General features: G+C 44.7%; 1 protein-coding gene across 1 annotated transcript in view; it reads right to left on the reverse strand.

Annotated features, from left to right (window-relative positions):
* The window catches only part of ALK (ALK receptor tyrosine kinase), a 690,816-nt gene that overhangs the window by 54,990 nt on the left and 611,563 nt on the right, over positions 1-24,263 (reverse strand). The window contains exons 10-11 of the mRNA XM_055327701.1: positions 21,571-21,665; positions 21,274-21,399 (exon numbers count right to left, since the gene is read on the reverse strand). Coding sequence (XP_055183676.1) covers positions 21,274-21,399; positions 21,571-21,665 — 221 coding nt within the window. The remainder of the gene's footprint in view (positions 1-21,273; positions 21,400-21,570; positions 21,666-24,263) is intronic.

Genomic DNA, 24,263 nt, shown 5'->3' on the forward strand with positions numbered 1-24,263 from the left:
CCCACCAGCTTTACCTATTTGGAGTATGGGCCTGTTCCCAGGGCTGTCCTGCTTCTCAAGTGTGTGGGCTTGTCTTGCTCAAGCTTCATCCAGTTGGTTCCCTTTGCTCATTCTGTCTGGAATCTGACATTATAGAATGTCACAGCAAGATGGTATCTTAGAGATCACTGAATCCAGTGGTCCCCAAACCACCTGAGGACCTTTAAAAGTATGAATTTCAGAGCCCTGGAGCTTCTGATTAGTAGAAACTACGTTGGGCAATGGTGGGGGAGGACAATACTTGCATTTTGCAAAAAATTTCTCAGGATAATCAACCAGATTTGTGAACTAAGTCCCCATCTACTTCAATGTCTAAAAGGAGAAAGAATGTTCTAGAAAAGGGAATAGACTTTTCTGAGTAAATCAGCCTTAGAGAAGGAACTACAAATTGGGAGTTCTTCCTTCTTTGTCCAATGATCCTTTGATGGTGATCAAGCCCTTCCCAGCTTCCTGTCCTGAAGACTTCTAGTCTCTTCAGATTGTCCCTACATGAGTCTCTGATCCTGTGGCCTTCCTAGGACTCTAATGCTAGGATTTATTTTTTGAGTTAAGGTTATCAGAACTGTAGATTCCTGTGGCTTTGTATAATGGGACAGGGACAATTGCTATTCTGCTTTATTTCTACTGTCCCTCTAAAGTGCCTGACACAGTCAGCTGAGCATTGGGTTAAGGCTTGCTGAAGCAGACTATAATAATTTCCAGATCCTTGCTTGAGGGCTGGGTTCACAGATTTAAATGGAAATTACTGTTGCTCTGGGTCTGGTGGTATTAACTGCCATGGGCCTACGAGGGCCCCAGAGGAGGGATCTGGAATGGGACCCTGGGAGCAGGAAAAGTCTAGCCATATGTCAGGCAAGGTAGGCATGAGATCAGTTCTAAGCTAAGGCAGAAAGAGTTAGAGCCATGAGAGGGTAGGCAAACACTAGGTTGATTTTTAGAAGTGTCTTTGGGGAAGTATTAGATACAACCTTATAGATCAAAGCAGGCAGGTCCAGAGGCAAGAGAATTAGTGACAGCAGTTCCAGGGGGCAGGAGAAGTCAAGGTGAGCTTTGATCCTGGGGTAGAAGCCATTGTTTCCCAACTTGTTCTATGCTTCATTCTGTGTGTATGTTGGATGGGGGAAGGGCTGAACCTCAGACACATGAGAAGTAAACTCCTCCATGAAGAGGGCAAAAACCTCTCAATATAGAATGTGTACATTATATGAGTCAGGAATTGTGATGCTATATATGTATTAAATTTAAAAATCAGGAAATTCAAGTTCAGAGAAGCTAGGTGACTAACCTGTGGTACACAGAGTGAATAATCAGTTGAGCCAGGAATTAAGCATTGATTTTCTGAGTTCCAGTTCAAAACTTGAAAAGGTGCTAGACTCACCAGGAAATCCTCATGGAACTTGTCTGAGAGTCTAAGTGTTTTTCAAGTCCATAAGCCGTGGGCTCACTTAAAGCCAGAACAGACCAAACCAATCTTGCTCAGTCCCAGAGAATAAGCAGGCCAGCATGAGGGGAGAGGTGAAAATCTGGTCAGGATACTTGGTGGGTAGACTCTTAGTCCCAGAGGTGTGTCCCTATTGTATCATAGCCTAGCAGAGTGCAGGCTTGAAGATCATGGGAATAAACCAGGGAAAGCAGGTGCTCAGCATCAGGACTCTGGTCCCCAGAGAGGTCATGGGGAGCCAGGATGTGTCAAAAGAAAAATTCAGTAACTGGCATGTTTACAAGGCCAGGAAGAAGAGATATAAGAGAGAAGGAAGGGTCATGAAACAATAATGCAAGACCTTGGTTTTTGGCCAGGAGACCATGGTCACAGACCAGTAGTGAGATAGGCTTGATGCTGAGCTGTCAGTCTGAGAGTACAAGGGTCCTCATATTCCTCTAGATGGGACATTGGTCCCTGAGGCTCTGTGGAGCTATAGGAGGATCAAATGCACCCCAAGGAGGAGCTTGGATTGGGGATTGTGGAAGGAGGAAGCCTGGTTCTTTTCTCTTTAAAAAAAAAAAAAAACCCTAACAGTGCAATTGCTGGGTCATAGGGCAGGTCTATTTTTAACTCTTTGAGGAACCTCCACACAGTTTTCCAGAGTGGCTGCACCAGTTCACATTCCCACCAACAGTGTAAGAGGGTTCCCTTTTCTCCGCATCCTCTCCAACATTTGTGGTTTCCTGCCTTGTTAATTTTCCCCATTCTCACTGGTGTGAGTGGTATCTCATTGTGGTTTTGATTTGTATTTCCCTGATGGCAAGTGATGCAGAGCATTTTCTCATGTGCATGTTGGCCATGTCTATGTCTTCCTCTGTGAGATTTCTCTTCATGTCTTTTGCCCATTTCATGATTGGATTGTTTGTTTCTTTGGTGTTGAGTTTAATAAGTTCTTTATAGACTGTTAGGGATTTACCCCAAAGATTCAGATGCAATGAAACACCGGGACACCTGCACCCTGATGTTTCTAGCAGCCATGTCCACAGTAGCCAAACTGTGGAAGGAGCCTCGGTATCCATCGAAAGATGAATGGATAAAGAAGATGTGGTTTATGTATACAATGGAATATTACTCAGCCATTAGAAACGACAAATATGCACCATTTGCTTCAACGTGGATGGAACTGGAGGGTATTATGCTGAATGAAGTAAGTCAATCGGAGAAGGACAAACAGTGTATGTTCTCATTCATTTGGGGAATATGAATAATAGTGAAAGGGAATATAAGGGAAGGGAGAAGAAATGTGTGGGAAATATCAGAAAGGGAGACAGAACATGAGAGACTCCTAACTCTGGGAAACGAACTAGGGGTGGTGGAAGGGGAGGAGGGCGGGGGGTCAGCGTGAATGGGTGACAGGCACTGAGGGGACACTTGACGGGATGAGCACTGGGTGTTATTCTATATGTTGGTAAATTGAACACCAATAAAAATTAATTTATTAAAAAAAACCTGAAAAAAAAACCCAACAAAAATAAGACCAAAACTATTGTATTAAAAGTCATTTAGGAAAGAAAAAAAAAACAACTGCTTTATCTTGTTCTACTTATACCACACACTAGAAGCCTAGTTTAATACTCATTCACGTCTAAATTGTATAAAGAATCCACAAACATCAAAATACTGATTGGTTATAGACAGCCGAGCAAGAAAAAATCCATTAAACACTGGGTTTCGTTTTAAGTATATTGCAGTACCCTCCAAGAAGAAACAGATCAATTAGTAATATGCTGCACAATGCTAAAAAGTAGGCTAGACAGTGATTGTACTAGTTTTATTACTGTTGCTAAGCTATCTCATCTGCTCAATTGAATGCAAAGAAATAAAGTGTGATACCAAGGAAAATAAGTTTTCACCTATTACTATTAATCACAATAATAAGGATCTGCCTCATGTTGAAGGCCTACGTGGCTATACCACAAAAGAGCACTCAATGGTGCAGATGGATCTTTTGTACCATTTTGATTCTGATCCATGGAGTTAAATTCTATCTGTATCTGTTGACTGAGCTGAACTTCATGGGAGCTGTGGCATATTGAACCATTTTGATGGCCATTGTAGATATCATTAAATAAAATCATGACCAAAATCTAAGTGAATACAATCACTCACCATCCATAAATGTATATGACACCATTCTTTACTATAAATTGAGACAAATAATCCTTTTTTGAGTACATGATGAAAATTAACAAGTTGTTCTTATTAGGGAAAGATAAAAGTAATACACGTATTGTAGCAACTGTGAGGTTAAAGTAGTTCTATCATCTGTCTCACCTCTTTAAATAATGGAGCAGTATCCCCTTCTAGATATATGATCCATGATTATTGCCTTTTTTTTCTCTTTTTTTGGATGTTAGCAGTTATTGAAACTTAATGCTTAGCTCCATTTATTTATTGGGAGGTGCAAAATAATGATATTCAAATGATATCTTTTTCTCTTATTTAATAGTTTGAATATATAAAGAGATGCTCCCTTTCATCTACTATTTGGTTACCAAGTGGTACAGTTCATACAGGAAAGGCAGGATAAATGCTTAATTCTTCCACCTTATTTACAGTTTTCAAGATGATGGATTCATTTTCTATCATCTTCTAAAGTTGACCAATTAGTTGTTTATATATCATTATTAACCCATGAGTTTAAACATATTTTTGAGTTTTAATTAATCACAATTACTATCCTTTTAAGGTTCATATAATCACATTTTTGCTCAGTGATAGCTTCCTGAGTTATTTTGCTTCCTTGCTATCTGTATGAAATGTTTCTTTTGCAGACCTGGTCTCAGCCGTTTTCTCAAAAGCTTTGATTTATTTTAGTGAAAAACCATTCTGTAAGTACACAATCTAGGTGCCATAGACACTGCTACTGGGCTGGTGATTGTTTCTAGGCTTCTTTACAGGACAGACCTAAGATGTGTGTCAGTAAAAACATACATACATATGAAGAAGATACATATGTAAATGACAAAATATCTCATGAGCTCACAATACTTCCAGCTCAAATTCAGGACTACAAGATTTTAAATTTAATCTCTTCTCTTACATCTGCATTTCTTTTTTTGACACTGAGAATCTCGCTTCTCAAGAACATAGGTAATAAAGGGTTTAGAATATTCTATAATTACTCAGTTACTTTATCCTTCATAATATACACAATAGTATCAGAGTTATAACACTACTACCTTACCATCATCAAAATAAAAACTGAGATCAGGGGAAGTCTGGGTGACTCAGTCAGTTAAGTGTCTGACTCTTGATTTTGGCTTAGTTCAGATCTCAGGGTCGTGAGATCAAGCCCTGGGTCTAGAGCCAGTTTGAGATTCTCTCTCCCTCTTCCCACCTCCACCTACCCTCATTCCCCTGCTGGCTAGTGTTCTATCTCTTTCTCTAAAAATAGAATAAAATAAAACCAAAAAATAAAAACCGAGATCAATTAAAATTTTTTTTGGGTGTATGTGCTTTCCTTTCTCCTATAATTTCCTGAACTTGTACTCTAGCTACTCTGTTTGGGCATATCATCTCATTAACCTTTAGTTCATCTCACTTCTGTAAGTGCATATGTTTAATGCTCCTAACCATCATGTTGATATATCTTTAGTCATTTTGGTTGTCTGAAGCTTGATTTCAAGTAGATTCCTTAGGGAGGGCTCATGGGAATAACATTCTTTGAGTTCTTGGATATTGATAATATTTTTTCCTTTGAGTATATTAAATATATTACTCCATTTTTTTTCTGGTTTAAAGTAGTACTATCAAAAACTCTGGGGGCACCTGTATGGCTTAGTCAGTTGAGCATCTATCTGCCTTTGGCTCAGGTCATGATCCCAGGGTCCTGGGATCGAGCCCCACATTGGGCTCCCTGCTCAGCGGGAAGCTTGCTTCTCCCTCTCCCTCTGCTATTCCCCCTGCTTGTGTTCTCAATCTCTCTGTCTGTCAAATGGAATAAAATCTAACCTCCCCTAAAGAACTTTGATGATAATCTAAATTTCATTCTCTAATAAATCACTTGCTGTTTTTTCTTAGATGCCCAAAGTCTTTTTCTTTAATTTCCAGCAATTTTACTAGAATACCTTTTGGTATAACTCACTTGGATTAGTATTCTCAGCAGCACAGTGTGCTTTTTTATTAATTAGATTCAATAAGAATATTTTCCTTCAATTATAGCTTTAAGCATTTGTTTTGTTCCCTTTCTCCAATCTTCTTCTTCAGGCACTCCTGTTATCTGCATGTTGGATCTTCTCTGCCTATCTTGATGGATGTCACCTTTTTTATTTGAAAAATTTTCTCTTTTCACTTTCTATTTTTATAAGGCATTAACTGTCATGTTTATTTGCTCTAATTTAGTCTTCAATTTTGAAATTACTTTTCCTCTTATCTCAAATTATTTTCTGAGTTCTACCACTTAGTTTTTGATCTTTTGTAACACTGGCTTATGCTATTTTTCATGTCTTCTATCATTATTTTAGTATCAGCTCATTTGGAAATAGACTATAATTTTGATCTCTTTTGTGGATATGTCTTTCTGATATTCTTTCAATTTTTTGTGGGGGTGTTGTTTTGTCCTCTATGCTCTTTTAAAATTCTTATTGTAATGTGGATGGGTCTTGATACCTACACATTTTTACATGAAATTAATTTTCTAGGACTTTTAGAGTTCAAGAGCTTTTCTAATTTCACAGAGCTTCCTTTATTCTTTTCTTCATATAGTGTTGAAAAATATGGCAGTTTGCTTTCAAAAGTTTCTGGCTCTATTTCTTTTCTTCATATATACCTGGATATGTATCTATCTATCTATCTATCTATCTATCTATCTATCTTCTATCATTCCTATCCTACTCAATGTTGATTTGACATCTAGAAATTTCTTCTTAGTATGGACTCTTTCCTGGAAAGGAGGCTTGATGGCTAGGTCACCCTAGCGTCTTCAGACATTACCTTAGCCCTTTGCACTCACATACCCCTGGACTGGACAAAACCTCTCCCAGATTCAGCAATCCTTCTCAGATTGGTTGTCAGTCATTTCCAGCATGTATCTGTCAGTGATTTTCCTCCTGTTCTCAGGTTTATAAGACAGCCTGTTGCCTTCAACTCCTTTCTTTTGTTCAGATGCTGATATTAATTAGGCAGGTCTTATAGTTGTACTTTGCCCTCATCGATTTGTATTTTAGGTATTTTTTTAATCAAACAATTTTGTTGTAAATGTTCATAGGTTTTCAGTTTTGATATACAGTTGCTTTGCCTTTAGATTCAGAGAGATAGACAACTATGCTGGTACTGCCATCACTGCCATCTTCTCTTTTCCTTGAGAAAAATTGTAAAATAGGAATCACTTGAGGTCACCTGTTATGATTAGCCCTTTTATATCATCTGTCTGTTCAGGTCTCTCACCTGAATTTCTACTCCTGGGGCTGCAGAGTTTTTCCAATTGCATATCAGGGACATCTCCAATGACCATGGACTAGAATTTGCTGTTACATCATGTCTGCCTTTTTTGGGATACAGCCCACTCAGTATAATTTAACTTTTCCTTTGATAGTGCCACCCAGATGTAGCCAGTTGTTTAGGGACATTTGTCCCTTCATGAATTGGCCCCAGGTATAAATACTTATACTAATTCACTTTCTTCTCTCTCATTGTTACATATGCTTTCCTAGTGCTTCAGCATGTCCTCCTATGTTTAATCTTATTTTATACTCAATGTTGGGTGAGGGCATGAAAGTGGTCCCACATCTCTGTATCAGGTTGAGGGCCAGCTACCTGCAAGAAGCCTGTATTTCACAGTTTCAGAATGTATTGATATTTGGGTACTTCTATTTGGTAGATGATGGAAGGTCCTGGACATCTAACCTTAGGGAGAAAGACGTTACTATGATTTTGAGGGAACAGGGCTAGGACCCTTTAGGCCTCTAATTTCCATGTATTTAATTACAGAGTATTTATGTAGCTGTAGCTCCATCCTCCAGCAAGTTTAGCTCCTGACAACCACGTCAAATCAGTAGACAGGGTAGAATCATTTTTATCTTACCAGAGAGGTGACCATGTAGAAAAATTAAATCTGGGGCTAAGTGAGGAGAGGCAGGTCACATTTACTCTTTCTGCAACACAGTCAGTTTTCAGTTGGTGAATTTCCCATGTTCTAGTTTGCTTCTCAGACTATTTTTGCATGACATATGCACACATATGCACATGCTCTCACACACACACTCACACCCACCACACAAACTCACATGCACACTCTCACATGTACCACACACTCACGCACATCACACAGTCACACCAGACATGACACACTCACATACACCATACACACTCTCACACCACTTATGACACACACACATACACCCCCCACAAAACTCTCATATGCTCACACACACACCACACACACTCCTACACAACACAATGACACCCTCACAAACTCACATACCACACACATTCATACCCACCACACAAACTCTCACACATTCACACACATAACACACACTTTCACACCACACATATGACACATACACCCATCACACAGACCCATACACACTCATACACACACACACCACACTAACACTCATCACACAAACTGTCACGGACCATACCACACTCACCCCCCCCACACACACACACCATGTTCATTTGTGCAAAGCTTTCTGGCCATTTTTCTTTTGTTCTTTTTTGATGATGTGAAGTTAGGAGGTGATAACAATAATGAAAACACCAGCCCTATCTTTTATGCTAGATATTCTCATGCACATGCTCTGTGTTTTACTTTTATATCATTGTCTCCTTTGCCCCTCACACAGTTCCACTAGACTGGAAGGATGCCTAAAAATGCTGAGGTCTCCCAGAGAACAAAGACTAGAAGCCCATGTCCCTCTCTGTTGGGAGGCAGATATTTCTTCATAGAAGGGAACCTCTGAGCAAGCCAGATCCCCATCAACAGGGAAACAAGTCAGGGCTGTTGAGATAAAAGCTGCTTTCAGGACGGAATTACCCTAAACAGCTCTGACACCCGGCAATCTGAGGGAGTTTTTAATGGCTCCTGTGATGGCTACTGTGTTGTGTTCTCAGCCACCCCCTGCTCCCTGAGGGAAAGTCAGTAACACATGAGAGAAGAGAAAGGTCACAGGAAAAACACTCTCCTGAAAGCATAGCTGTAAAAATTAAGTTAAGGGAGTCCTCGGGGCTAATTTTATTATTCCCAAGTTGGCTTCAGGCCAGAGTTGTGTTAATAAAGTATTTGGTAGGGAGAGGGGTGTTGTAGACTCACCCATCTGGGGGTTACACATAGTGGATTTGGTTTTAAGTTTCAAGTGGAAAGTGATGGTGGTTCAAACACCAGTGTTACCACATGCAGGCCTGAAGAGTCATTGATTTCTGCCCTTATATGCTCTTGTCCATGGACTTGGACAGGGGAGAGACAGTCTGGTACTTTGCCATAGGCATTATGTTAACAGGATTCACTGCCTCCAGAGAGAGGGGCAATAGTACAGGAAGCCAGTCTGGTTCCAAGTCATTAAGGGTGAAATCCTTATAAGGCCCTTGTGATTGGAACACTTCTGACAGACGGACAGATAAAGGGCTAGCAGCGCAACTGGCCAAGTGATTTGAAACTAGAAAGAACAAATGTCCTGATTTCTGGGTCTGGGTCTTGGACCCTCTTGGGAATTGGAAAGAAGGATACCTGAGAGGTGGAAAATCCAAATGTCAAGGGCAAAAGGGAAAGTAGTGGTGGAAGAAATAGGACCAAATGGTGGACCAAGAAGAGAAGACAATGTATCTGAGAGGGCTAGAGAGAAGAGGGAGAAGAGACACTTCTTTCTTATTCCTGCCTATGATGCCACCATGGTGGCCTGGGATACTGCCTCTTAAGAAACAAGCATGGAAAAAGGCCAAGAAGATCACAGAGATGTGAATCACCCATCATCAGGCACTCAGTTAACGACACTAGTCATGTATAGGACCACCAAACTAATGTCAGCAATCATCTATAAAGTGCTTTTTGTTATGGGACTGGACCCCTCCTTGGGCTCCCAGCCATTGTCTGGGTCCTACTTCAATCTGAATGAACACTTCGATTTTTTTATAAATTTATTTTTTATTGGTGTTCAATTTGCTAACATATAGAATAACACCCAGTGCTCATCCCATCAAGTGCCCCACTCAGTGTCCATCACCCAGTCACCCCCACCCCCTGCCCACCTCCCTTTCTACCACCCCTAGTTCGTTTCCCAGAGTTAGGAGTCTTTCATGTTCTGTCTTCCTTTCTGATATTTCCCACTCATTTTTTTCTCCTTTCCCCTTTATTCCCTTTCACTATTTTTTATATTCCCCAAATGAATGAGACCATATAATGTTTGTCCTTCTTGAATGGACACTTCTAGAATCAAGATCTCCCACCTGCTTGAGGTAAAAAACCAATGACCTGAGAGAGACTCTTGCTGCTATCCCTCAAATAGCGATGTTGGTGGGGAACCAGGCATCAGGGTCACTCCCTCGTCCTGGCCTGGTCAGCCCTGGCATGCTCCCCTTTCTTCACCCACCCTCAGCTATATCTATACACAGTTCATGGTCAAGGCCTTTAGTGTTTATGAGAGTTGTAGCTACATCATGAGGGCCTTGGAGGTTTTCCCAGGCTGCGTTAGCCTAGGGGTAAAAAGTAGGACCTTAATGTTAGTAACAAATATTATTATCTGGTTCTGCTCTGACACATACTTGAAGGAACCTGAAGTCTTCTCTGTTAACACCCCTATCATGGCACATATGCACATACCACATATGCTCTGCCACTGTCACTTGTCTACTTAAATTGCTTTATTTTCTTCACAAAACATCACTATCTGAAATATATCACCTGTATACTTGTTTGTTGTCTGTCACCCTCTCTGGTGTGTAAACTTTATGAGACTAAGTGAGGCTTAGTTGATTTAGTTCACTGCTTTGTCTCCAGGACCTAAAACAGTGCCAGTCATGAAGAAGGAAGTTAATAAGCCTTTGTTGAGTGAAGAAAAAAACAAGAGAGAAAGAAGAGGGTAGGCCAAATACCAGCCCTCAAACCCACTTGAGGGGTCAGAAGGAGGAAATCATGCATGCTGAGGGTACTGTGTGTGGTTTGGTGGGAACACTATTGGCCCTTTATGTTCTTGTAGTAGAATTAGAGCAATATAGGTTGGAAAAGAGCTAGGGTAGTCCTGGTGGTATAAATAGGTGTTTGTTGAAAGGTTGTTTTTTTTTTTGTTGTTGTTGTTGTTGTTGAAAGGTATTTTGTCTCTTAGCCACAACTGCAAAACAGAAAGGGGTAGGTCTTGAGGAGACATCACACATCTTCACATAGTCATTCACACACATACCAGCACACACTCCTATACATATAACCACATCCACATTACTGAAATGTAGGGAGCCCCACAGTCTTTAAGAGAACACTTGAGGGCAGCCCGGGTGGCTCAGTGGTTTAGCTGCTGGCTTTGGCCCAGGGCCTGATCCTAGAGACCCGGGATAGAGTCCCACGTCGGGCTCTCTGCATGGAGCCTGCTCCTCCTCTGCCTGTGTCTCTGCCTCTCTCTCTCTCTCTCTCTCTCTCTCTCTCTCTCTCTCTCTTTGTCGCTCATGAATAAATAAACAAAATCTTAAAAAAGAAAGAGAACACTTGAATCCTATCCCTTAGCAATGTGGACACTCTACTGACCTGATGACTGATGGAAACTATCAATTGATAGACGGTATGGACTAGTTAGGAGGATCAAAGTCATAAATCCAGTTGAGGAAAAGTTCTAGGAAGCTCATCTGAGGCCCCGGAATGTTTTCCTGATTCTGTTAGGTTGCTGGACAAGCCCAAGCTGTGCTTATTTTCCTCACTTGTTAACATTAATCCTGGAATAGGATCAATTTGTCAGTCACTTAAAAAATAATAACTAAATGTTTAAACTGTGCTCACATTATTATGAAGATACTGTCAATATTCTCTATAAAAACCAAATCAGGCCTTTCAGATCTAATCTCCCAGGATTTGTTTAAAAAGCTGTTCCTGGAGAAAGTTCTGGAGGCCCCATTATGACTGAGATCTTGACAAGCTTTAAAAGACTAAAAATCCTCTTTCAATTTATATCGGTGAGTGGGTCTTCGTGGGGCAATCCTCTATGGCCCCATAAAAGTGATTCATTTCCCCCAAATGAAGTTTCAGGGTTTCATCTGCAAATTGGAGATGAACTGTGTTGATTGAACAAGAGGACCCACAGTGCAAAATACTGCCCCTCCTCTTTTTAGTTTTAAGAATGCAGAGCTGGGATTTGCTTGAAACTTTTGCAAAAGAATTCAAGAAAAAATATATTCAGAACACACACTTACATATTATCAAAGGTGTGTAGCTCATAATTTGGGGAGGATGATGATTATAAATACACTGAAAATTTATAGAAGACAACATATGGAGGGATGAGCGAACTGGCCCAATCTTTTCCCTTATATATTTTAATAATAATGTTAATAACAACATCACAACAACATTTTATATTAGTATATTCTTAAAGCCTGCTAGAAATGAGTGCATTTGTTCACTACAATAGCTGCTCTGAGAAAGAACTGTGGCAGATAACTATTATACCTGCTGTACACATGAAGGAAGAAACTGGGGCCCAGAATGTTTGATTCTACTCAAATTGCAAAGCTAGAACCTTAGTCTTCAGGATTCTTGACCAACCATTTATGATCTTGCTGTGGACTGGCACTTAGTAGGTATTTTGTGAATATTTAAGTGTCTGATAGGCTTGAGAGCACTTTCAGGAACTCTTGCCATCAGCCTCCACCATGAGTTCTCAAAGCTTCCTGGTAGTTGGGTGATCTCTGTCACACAGAAGCCCACTGCAGGTAGGTTCTAAGGAGATTCCCATTGATCTCTGTGTCCTGGTAGTCAGACCTTCCTTAGTCTCCTCCCTGAGTATGGGTGAGACCTGTGTATTGCTTCTAAGCAATAGAATATGGTAATGGTGATGGGATGTCATTTTCATGATTACATTACATAAGATTGTAACTTTCATTTTGCTTGCAGATTGTCCTTCTCTTTCTCCTTCCTCCTCCTCTCTTTCCAGGTGTCTCAATAACTGCCACAATCATGTGAACTTGGGAGGGACACCTTCCCTGGTTGGGCTTTCAGATGAGACCCAGCCTTAGCTAACACCTGGATTGCAACCATATGAGAAATTATAAAGCAGAAAACCCAGCTGAACTGTGCTTAGTTTCCTGACCCACAGAAACTAATATAACACATGTGTGTTGTTTTAAGCTGCTGCATTTATGGTAACTTGTTATAAGGTAATAGATCACTATCTAGCCACCCCAAAACCCCACACCAGGACTTTCTCTGGCTTCCTCATCTTCTGTGTAAGCACCCAGTGTGGAGGGCCCTGGCTAGGCTGTATTCTTCTGGGTGTCTTCTGTCTCCTCCTCGATTCAGTGATGGCTAGGGTGATTCCACCTCTTGTTCCTTTTTCTCTTGAAAATGGAGCAGCAAGTGGGGAGGATCCCTTTATGTAATCTAGAGTTAGTATTTCAGCCTTTCTCCTCATAGTTCCTCTGTCCAGCTCTAGGCCCAGATGAATTAAAACAAAACAAAACAAAACAAAACAAAACAAAACAAACAAAACAAAACAACAGTCTCTCTGCCCAGGACCACTGAAGCTTTGCTGCAACAAGCAGAAATCTGAATAGGCTCCAAGGGGATGCAGGGTTGTTTTGCAGGCTGAACCAGCAAGTCTGGGAGTAGGGTGATAATTAAAAGTGGTCTTCCCCCTCAAACAAATACTTAATGTATTTGCACTGATGGAGGGGCCTTTTGTGTTCTGCTGGTCTTGGAGCTAAATGATCTTAATCAAGCCATGCTGAGACCAGAGTTCTTGGATCATTTGTTGTCTCCCACATATGCAACGTTTCACTGAAACAAATGGGTAAAAGCAACATGTTTTCTTAGGCCATCCAGGAGAGAGAAAGGCAGTGAATCCTCTCTTCTGCTAACAGGAGCCATGGCTTGGTGTTAAGGCATTTTGTCTGTAGCTTTACCATGATTTCAACCAGCATGTAGCATTAGACTGGCTGTTCGTGAGGTGGTTTTGAGTCCATCAGAGCTGGATGATACTGTGCTGTTCTCCAGTGGGACACAAGGTTGGGAGGTTCTGCAGTAACAGCATAGATTCTCTCCTTTCCCAAAGGACACTAGATTTCTTTTAAAAAATAATGATCATTTCAGTAGAATCTGCAATGCACCAATCATGGATGAAGACCTCCTCACCATCCAGCACAGGATGAAGTCAGAGCCATGGAGTGGGGGGAAGTATTCTAATTCCAGATGCAATCAGAGTTAGAAATTGGAAAGGGAACCAGAATCTCCCATGTGCTGAGAGAGCAGTGGTTTCATACCAGGTTTATGTGGACCCAACTCTGGGTGGTGCATTTTTCAAGAGTGGCACTTTGGCTCATTCCCAGTTGCATGTCCTGAGGTACCCAGCACAGGGCATGGCACAGTGCAGGCATATGGCACATGCTCATTAAGCTTGTTGAACTGAACTCAGGCTCCCATGATTTTTTTTTTTTAAGGATTGGGATTCAGGGAATTCTAAAAACACTGACTAGAAAGCAATGATGTTTTCTGTGTTAAATGCTGAGTTGGGTCTCCTGAGTTGGAAAGAGAAAACCGGTTGACCTGGATGCAGCTAGAGCTTCTCCCTTGTCAGTAGCTGGGTGATATTTGGGATTGTTCCCAGTGGGAACGGGGTTACAGTGGTAAGACTTTGGAGTGAGCAGCTTGAGTCTGGATCCTGGCTCTGCACTCAATTGGTGGGACAAGTCACACAACCTTTCTGATACTATCTCCTCACTTCTGAAATGAGGAAAATATTAATGGCTCACACAGCTCACTGTGTTCTGCTCCTCTTTCAGCCTGGGACAGGCATTCACTCATCTAATCCTTTTATCAAGCCTATGCACTGATGATAAAGGCACCATTTTTTTTTTAATGTGGGGAAGGAAAGGCACAAAAAAAAGAAGGAAGTGGCTTAAAGTAAGTGGCATAGCTGGGACTTGAATACAGGTAGTCTGTGCTCTTGAAAAGCATACCAGACTCAGATGGATGAAACAGCATGGGAGGTGCAGGGTTCCAGTCGTGGAATGAATAAGTCATAAGGAGGAGAGAGAGGTATAGCATAGGGAATAGACTTAATAGTATTATGACAGTGTTGTGTGGTGCCAGATAGGAGCTACACTTGTGTGAGCACAGCAGAACGTATATATTTGCTGACTCACTGTGTTGCACGCCTGAAACTAATGTCACATCTATCAACTATACTTCAATAACAAACAAACAAACAAACTGTGATGCCATCGTCACTTTCTGATAGTGATGTCTATCCTCGGGGAGCTTGGGGGTCTGTAAGGACCCAATGAAAGAAGCTGAACATGCTTAGTGACCATGTACAGATCTAAGGGGACAGCCTATAATGTGGTATATTCACCCTAGAAGCTGTTGCTGGTGGGAGCTCTGTCGGGGGAGCGAGCTTCCTACTCGGCCTTCCCCTCCACCCGGTACTGTCACTGGGGACCGTGGATGTGCTTTCTCTCTCTCGGCCACCACGCAGGCCACCTCTTGGGGATGCCAACTGGGTCTCCAATGTATAAAACCTCTCTCCCTGGAAGAGACTCATTAGCGTCAGTAATGGGCATCATGGATCACGACTTAGTTCCATGCACCTCTCTTCCCGGAGCATGGCTGTGTTAGCTCCCAGGGAGGGAAGGGAGACACTCTCAAATGAAGAGTGACATTGTAATTGGGAGGGCACTGGACCTGCCACCAGGACTGGAGGCCCACAAGCCTTGTTAAGGCTGGTGCTTCATGAGTCATCCCTAGTTCTCTTGCTATAAATAGGTGATAATCTAAAATTAGTAAAATAAGAGAGAACACATAACGCTTGGTTAAAAAGCCAGCAGTTGAACAGGAAAAAATGGCCAGCCACCCAAAGGAGTCCCAAGGATTCTATCTGTGGCCTGTGCCTGCTCAAGTCTTAAATTCTTTCCCCCAGTCGAATGGGTGCTGACAAAAGGGTATTCCATGGGCACCCATGAGGATCAGGGTGCACAGAGGGGTGCCAGTTAGCTGCAATTATTAGCTTCCTTATGTGTGTGTGTGTGTGTGTGTGTGTGTGTGTGGTGCATGTGTGCCTGGTGTGCCGTTTTGAATAACAGTGAAGATGCTTTAAGCAAAAACTTTAGAAACGGAGGTATTTTCAGAGACAAGATTCCTCTAGAATCTTGAAGTAGGATTCCTTGAAGATGTATCACAATTTGCCCTTCTAAATGTTACGTGGCTGACAAAGCTTAACTTTTCCATATGATTTCTCAAAAGACCATGTTTTTTAGCCTTATACACAAGTTGTATAACTTCAGGCAAGTTATCCTCTGGGGGCCTGCTCAGCTGTAAAAGAGGGATTGTATTATAGTGCCAACTAGTGAGATCATGAAGACAAAAGAGCCCAGGACAGTTCCTGACACCCAGCATGCCCAGTGACTGGTGGTTTTTAGGTGTGTAAAGAGGGGATGTCTGGGTCGCTCAGTGGCTGAGCATCTGCTTTGGCTCAGGGCTTGATCCCAGGGTTCTAGGATCGAGTCCCGCATCGGGCTCCCCGCAGGGAACCTGCTTCTCCCTGTGCCTATGTCTCTGCCTCTCTCTCTGTGTCTTCCATGAATATATAAATAAAACCTTTAAAAAAATAAAAAAAAGAGGAGATGACAACATGATTTGCTGTTTGAGAGATTAAAACTTAAAAGCATTCCATGTGACTCTGAACCAGTCCCCACCTTCCCCAGGCCTAGGCTCCTCGTCTGTTTTAAAGAGGTCAGGCTGCACTTTGCAGTTGCTAAACTATCTTTTAAACCAGGCTTTCCTTGAGAGTCTCCTAAAAAATGCAGAGTGTGGCCTCTCCTTCCTAGACATTCAGATTCCACTAGGGACTAGGAAGCAGCATTTCTGGCAGGGTCCTCCCTGCCCTAGCAAGGTGACCGGAAGCAGATGGTATGAGGACACATGTGGAGAGAGCTTGGGGTGATCTGGGTCCCTGCTGCATGAGGAAGCCCCAGGTTTTGACAGTGGGCATCTCAGGGGAAAGCTGTTAACGATACACTGAACCCAAGAGTTCAACTGGAGTCCCCCCAGGGTGAGTGGGGCTCCCCGGCACCTCTACCCTTACTTGTTTCCTGCCCTCCCCATGCCATAGGGCTTCCTGCCTCCCAAACTGGCATGCAGCAAAGAGCTCAGGCTAAAGCAGGATCCCAGCTTCCTCAAGCTAGGTAGTTGTCTGAGGTGCCAACAAGTGATAGGTTGCTTTGATTTGTTTGGGATTGGATTAGAATACATTTATTTGTTCAAGAACGAGGTCAATCCTCACTATTTGGTTGTGTCGCTGAAGTGAACCTGGCCAGGTCTGCAGCACCCGAGTGCAGAAGGCTCTGGTAGAAATGAGAAGACAGGTTCAGAGCGAGGGGGCCAGACCCTTGGCAAGCGTGCCTTGCAACAATGCCGTCATCCCCAGAAGGGCATGCTTGGACCATAATGGCTCTAGCTACAAATTCTATTAACTCTAATAGTTGTTCTGTGGTGAATGGATAATGCATTTAGCAGAAATAGACTCAATCAATTTATATGAAACACATAAAACTTTCTCATTGAAATTGGCATCTGTTCTTGAATCATAGGAGCATGTGTGGAAATGGACAGTCTGTCACCCTTTCTCCTGGGCGCATTAGCAGTGTCATGGGTTAATTAGAGAGATGGGCCAAGATAGCTCTGGCTCTCTCACGCCATATCCCTTCAGCCCTTAAAACCATGGGGCTGGTGATTGGGGAGGGACCGGGAGATTATCTACTTTAAACTCGACTACGAAAAGAAGTAATTTCCTTGCCTTTGTCTGTGTTGACATGAGCGCGTCTCCACTGAGCTCTGCTACTTGTGGGTTTGCTGACCTGCCCAGGTGGTCAGAAGAGGAGAGAGAAGACAGGCAGAGGCAGGACCCACCCCAGGACCACAGCTTGCTAGTGCAGGCCTGCCAGGATTGTACACAGGGCTTCTGACTCCTGGTCCAGTGCTCATTCCGTGATCCTACACAGTTTTAACTGTCCCCCCAGCCTTTGGCAAGAGATGTGTACTCAGAGAATAGTAAACCAACTGTCACTAAGCAACTCAGAGGTAAGATTGTGGTTTGATGCCAGGGCTCCATTAGTTCCAGACTCCTGTGGGTTGGGCCCAAGGTCTGGGCTGGTTCTTACATACTCTGAGCTGACTCCGTCTGTCCTCCCTACACAATGTGTGAGCTCACAGGAGAAGAGCGGGGTAAAGAGGCTGAGGAAGGGTCATGGGCCTTCAGGGTCCTGCCTGTCCTTATCTGGGCTTTGTAGGGAGGGTGGCAGAGCTGGCTTGCACATTCATTACTGGAGAGAGAGAGAGAGAGAGAGAGAAAGAGAGAGAGAGAGAGAGAGAGAGAGAACTCTGCATCCTCGTGATTGCATTATCCTAAGCATTTGGTTAGTGTAATTGTATGTGCAAAGCTGACAAATGTAATTTCCCCAGACTTAATACTTGCCCCATTTTCTCTCTGTTTCTTCATCTGATTAGCTAAAGTGACTCAGGCTTCCGAGAATGCTTCACAAAGCACCTGGACAGGCTTCTCCCTGCCTATCTAGGCTCCAGTGGCTCAGGTCTGCCCGGTGGGCTTGGAGGTGAGGGGACCCCCAGACCCGGAGATCACGGCCTCGTCATGGGGCTGACCTAGGGGACATGCAGTGTTTAGGGAGGTCTGGGTGTTTTGTGAGTGACTGTTTTCAAAAGATCTATTGTAACCTTTGGAGCTGCTCTAGCACCTGCCAGGAGGTAAAGCTGAAATGCCACCAGCCGCCCCTGTTCCAGTCCAGCAGAGACTGACAGCGCTGAACTTTGGGAAGGAAATCTTGTTATTTTGTCTCCTCCATCCTTTGTTGGAAGGCTGGGCGCTAATGTGCTTACCGGACATGCACGGCCTTTTGTCTAGGATGCTCCCCTGCTCTTTCCATTTTTCGTGTTTATCTCTGAACCTGGATACCCGAAGTGGCCTAGTTGGCTGAAAGAATGTAGACTTCAGGGTCACATCCTGGCTCCGTTCCCTACCAACTGCGGGACTCATTCCTCTAGACCATCTTCTCATCCTACAGTGGTAATGACAGCAAATATCCCCGGCCAGAGTGAGGTCTGGATGGGTTGTGTGTGAAACACCCCTGCCCAGCGTCAGGCATGCGTGCTCCTTGATAGCTCCTTCCCTTCCCAGCCCCCTCCCACCACAGCCCTCCCTTCTTCTCTAGAGTTCCTCCCAGGCAGAAGCTCTGAGCTAGGTTATGCTTCACCTTGTGGGCCAAGACCTGCTCGTTCACAGGCCACTCCTCTCCTACCTGTGCTCTCCTCTTATAGACTGGGAGTTCTTTGAACACCTGACCTGGGTTTTGTTCAGCTCAGCATCTCTGAGCAGGTGACTGGCCACAGAGGAATTGTGCAAGGACTGTGTGTAGGTCTAGATGAAAGCTAGGTGAGGGAAGGCCTTAGCACAGCTCCAGGGTGGCCTGTTCTCCTGACCATGAGGCTGAGTCCTGGCCAAGTGGAGCCAAGGGGCATGATGGACCATGTCCTGTGGGGGGTGAGGAAAGGCAACCCTGCTCCTCCTTCTGCCGATGAATCAGAAGGTGCTAGGGGTGGGCAGCGTGGTGGGATTGGGACATCTTTCAGCAGGCACAGGAGCTGGGAGCCTGCCTCAACTTCTCTCTCCCCTCTTGCTCCTCTGCAAGAGTGAGATCCTGGGAAAGCCCACTGAGGCTGCTTGGGGGTATATTTGCCTCAGTGTCCTCTTCCCTTGGAGTTGGAGTCCTTTCGGAAGGGGATCTGGAGGCAGAATGCTAACCCACAGCCCCCTGCCTGTCCCTCCTGCTCTGTGGCTGGGTTGGGCAGCCGAGGAAGCTCCAGCCTCTTCAGCAGCCCCTTGCTTCTGATTTTATTGGGTGGGGAGGTGGGGAGGGTCAGCGCTTTCCAGCCACCGCGTGATTTCATTAGTCTAAGTGGCAGACCCTCTTTGATGAGCCTTTTAGGGACAGTGGGAGTTACATGGCAATAAACCGGGAGTCACGGCGGGTGGATGGCTACTCCTGAGTGCTGGTTGCCAGTATCTGAGAACTGAGTTGAAGCCTCAAGCGTCACCCACCCCAACCTGCCTCCCTCCGCCCCCACATCAGTCGATACATGTTTCTGGAGCCCCTGTCATGTAATCAGTGCTGGTGGTGAGGTGGGGCCCGGGCTTGCCACGATGTTTGCTCAGCGTGTCCTGAGTGCATCGCAGGGGGGCAGTGGCTGACCAGGGCCTAGGGAGTCCTGGAGGTCTGACACCAGGGTGGGGTGGTAGGGAGGAGCAGTGACCCTGGATGGAACGCACCTCCCTCACTTTTTCATGAACAATGAGGCAGAGTAGGGAAATAGAGACAGGTGACAGGTTCCCCCTCATGTGGAAAAATGAAAAGGTGTTTTGAGGTTTTAGTTAAAGGTGAAGGGGGGAGAGGTGAGAGGTGAGGGGAAAAGCAATGAACCCTTTGCCCTGGTCTGGCCGCTAGATTGAATCAGGCAGGAATCAGGGACAGAGAGAACTACACCTGGGGCAGCCTTCCAGGCAGAGAGGAAGGGGTTTCTTTCTTCAAAGATAAAGCAAGGCTAATATTTACATAATAAGTTGAGAGTCAATGAATTTAGTGTGAAGGTAAAAGTCTCTCTCTCTCTCTCTCTCTTTTTTTTTGGACTTTTCACTAAACAATGATTTCATATGAAAGTAGAAATTAGACATTTCTCATTTATCTATTGTTATTTTAATAGAGTGATCTTTTATAGAACAGAGTATATGGGAGTTCATTGTATGGGTGGACAGTATTGTACACCTGCTTCTCCAAGTTAATTACTTTACTCCCATACCCAGGTGCCCACGCCCAGTTGGGGATTTGAACCCCTTGACCTGCTGGTTTCAGGCCCCAGCTTCTCTGGGGCCAGTCACACAGGTCTAATAACTGTTAACATCATACTGGCTTTGGGGACTGATTCTAAGAGACTTCCTCCTGGCACAAAGAATAGCTGTGAAGTCACACCATGGTTTAGGGCCAGAGGCTGAAGAAGCCTGTGTTTGAAGCAGCAAGAGTCTCTATGAGAGAAGTCTTTTAGCCTGGAAGATGTGGAGTCAAATAGCTTTGGAAGGGAGCCAAGCTTTGAGGAGATGTGTTGAACCTGAAGCTTTTGTGCCTTTCCTCATGATGGGCTAGTCTGGCTCTGTGCAACAAATAATGCTGGTTTGGGGCCCAACCCTCTTTATGAGAGGAAGAAATCTGACATAAGGTTTGCTCTGTTCAGTAGATGGGGAGTGATATCAAGAGACCAAGTTTGGGGAAAGATCAGCTTGGTTCTCCCGTATTGGTGCCTGGGTATTCCCCAGGCATGGAGGAGAGTTGCTCCTTTGCACAACTTCCAGACACTCCATTTGGCCAGGTAATAAGACACCCCAAACAACCTCCTCTTACAGCCCCATAGCCAGGGTATAGATGATGTTCCTTCTAAAAGTTGACTGTTATAGTCTTTAAACCCAACTCCCCACCACAATCACAGCCCGTATCTTTCTTCTCCCTTTTGCAACCAAAAAAAAGACTTTGCTCAAATTTGTAAGTTGAACCCTTACCTGTAGGGTCAAAGACGGGGGTCTCTCTTGTATTTTCCCAGGGTCTCGGGTCCTTGTTTGGGTTTCTCTCAAATAGATTTCTTGATTTGGGTGCTGTATTCTGTGGCATCTTCTCCTCCCCACTGACTAGAAAAGAGAAGAGCCCATGGGCTGAGTTAAGGGAGACTTGGTCTAAGGGAGAGAGAGGAGGATGCCCCGGGGGAGGTGGGACAGGCAAGTGGGCTTAGGTTACAGAGGGATAGTGGGGCCTGGGGTTGTCTGGGTTGGGGGCAAGTGCCAGGGACAGGGTGAACTCACTGGTGAGGTAGCAGTCCAGGCTGATGGAGATATTGTCAAAAGCCACGGTGGCTCTGGATCCTTGCCCCCACCACGCAACAATCTGCAGCCAGAACCTGTATGTGTGTTAAGAGGAGTGTGTGTAAGGAACAGTGTGGGTTGGTCACCTGTCAGGACGTAGCATGGTGGACATGTACCGATGGCTGGTTCATTGCTGTACTTTGTGTCAGCCTTCCCTGATCCCAGAGCAGTTAGTTGTGAGAGGGGAGCAGTCCACAGCTCCCCCGACTTCACCCACACAGAGCACTTCCCTTCCTGAGGGGTTGTTCCATATGTTAACCCATTTTGCAGTTTCGGGCTTGGCTCCAGGACTCCCTGAAACTCTGAGGAGACCTCTTTCACTTTTTGGCATTGAGGGTAGGCAAAAATGGGTAGGCTTGACAATCAGTGGGCACTCCCTGGCAGAGGCAAAGTCATTATTAAAATATTAGAATGCTTCTGTACCAACTGATAAAGAGCAACTGTCCCTAAGTGTCCCCTGCTTGTTGCCTCAGGCAGCCTGGCTCCTCCCCTGGTACCCCTAGTTTCTCCCATTATTCAGCAACTAAAAGGTCAACCCCTTGCACAGTGAGGGGGATCTCAAGGATCTGGTGTCTCATCCACCATCAGTCTCCATTGGGGCTGCTCCATGCAGCGCCCAACCATTGTTAAATATTAAATAATTCGACTCTGAATTATTTAATATGAGTGGGAGTGTCTGTAACCAACGTAGAGCAGTCTGTAAATATTAACAGCAAACCCACTGAGGTCTCTTCACAGAGAAGGTAGCATTTAAGTTGGTTTTGAAGGAAGGTGAGGACTCAGATATGTGGATGTGAGGAGAGGGCATCTGCAGCGGACGAACTAGAGTGGGGGATAGCTCAGAGCAGGGCAGGGCCCTCGTGGCTCTCATGTGAGGGGTGTGGAAGGATGCAAAGATGGGGAGCGGCATGTGTGTATCACACACAGCATCAGGCTTCTCCATGAGCTTCGGGAAGGTCATGGTTTCCTTAGATTATCCCAGTGGACATGGTCCTTGGATGAGCTCCCAGCTCAAGCCAGTGTAACCTGGGACCCCGCCAGACCTGGGATTCTCGGGAGGCAAACAGGGGCCCTAATGCTGTCATCTTGTTCTGTTTACAGCAGTTGCCAGGGTGAGAGAGATGCTGCTCAGCAGGAGAACAGGTGCACAGGGCCATGTGGGGGACTAGCAAGAATCACATCCCTGGGTGGAAGAGTAGTGGGTAAGAGCCCCACAGCCCACCTTTCTGATTTCTCCACTCTGAGTCACCACCTCCTAATCCATCATCCGCATGCTGAGGGGTCGGGCCAGGTGCTGAGCATCACCAACATACCTTCCAGGCGGCTTGGGGTACCAGAGTGAATGAACTACCCGCGTGTGCCCACTTAGCATGGAGGAGAGGGACAAAAATCCTGTTTTGCCCTGACTGGACCTTTGCAGGGAGACTGCATGGCTCTCTTCCCCTCTCTGCTCTCTCTCCCTCCTCTCTGCCCTCCTTCATTACTGAGAGATTAGGGCTGCAAGGTTCTCAACCCACTACTGGGCCTCTTAGCATGGATGGCATGATGCAGGCTGGGGCTGGAATGGTCTCTAAATAGAAGAGTTTCTAAAGTGCTCTGCAAGGCAACAGCAGTGGCAGCTGCTGTTTAAAAGAGTTTGATTGACACAGGGAATTGCACATAGTTGGAGTCAGGAACACTCCTAACAATCAGGGAAGACTCAATCAGATGTCGAGTCAGATGTAAACATGCACTGCTGCCTCCGTCCACCCCAAAGGCCACCCTGCCAATCCTGACTCAAATGCTCCAGACTCCAGAGGCTGCAAGGAGGGGATGGGTGGCATGAGGGTGGGTCATGCTGTGGGGTGTGGGGAGGGCAGGGGTGAAGCAGAGGCATTCTGTGTATGGGGTCTGGGGATGGCAGGTGTTGGGGCAGGGAGGGGACAGCAGGACCCACCTAGGAGTTTCTGTTCTTTTTTCTTTCTTTGTAAATTTATTTTTTATTGGTGTTCAATTTGCCAACATATAGAATAACACCCAGTGCTTATCCCATCAAGTGCCCCCCTCAGTGCCCGTCACCCCCACCCCCCGCCCACCTCCCCTTAGGAGTTTCTGTTCTGTGGGGGTACTAGCCAAGGGGCTGAGTGGCTATCAGGGCCCCCCACATTCAGGAGATTCAGGATTCTCTGCTTTCAATGGTACTTAGTTGTACGTCTTCAGCTGAACCTTAGGTAAAGAAGAGATTGCTTCTGGCTCTGCTTCCCCCCAACCTGCTGAAGATGGGTGAGACATCCTCGAGGCTCTCAGTCTTTCAGATACAACCAGTCTTTCCTGTTGTGCTCCCCCAAAGGAACAGATACCAAGTCATCTCCAGGGTCAGTTGCAGCCTCGGGTCTTGAGTTCTAATATATACCAGGTGGATTGCTTTGGGATTGAGAGAAAGTTCTGGTATGCACCAGGTGGAGTGCTCTGAGGCTGAGAGAAAGTTCTAGCATGCACCAATTATACTGTTCTAGGATTGGGGAAAGTTCTAGCATGCACCAGTTAGACTGCTCTGGGCCTAAGAGAAGGCAAGGAATCCACATTACTGCCAGGATTATGGGGGTCAGGTGGTTCTAATAAACATATAGGTTATTCTACTGCACTTTATCCTA

Source organism: Nyctereutes procyonoides, unplaced genomic scaffold, assembly GCF_905146905.1.
Source record: "Nyctereutes procyonoides isolate TBG_1078 unplaced genomic scaffold, NYPRO_anot_genome, whole genome shotgun sequence".
Taxonomy (NCBI): Eukaryota; Metazoa; Chordata; class Mammalia; order Carnivora; family Canidae; genus Nyctereutes; species Nyctereutes procyonoides.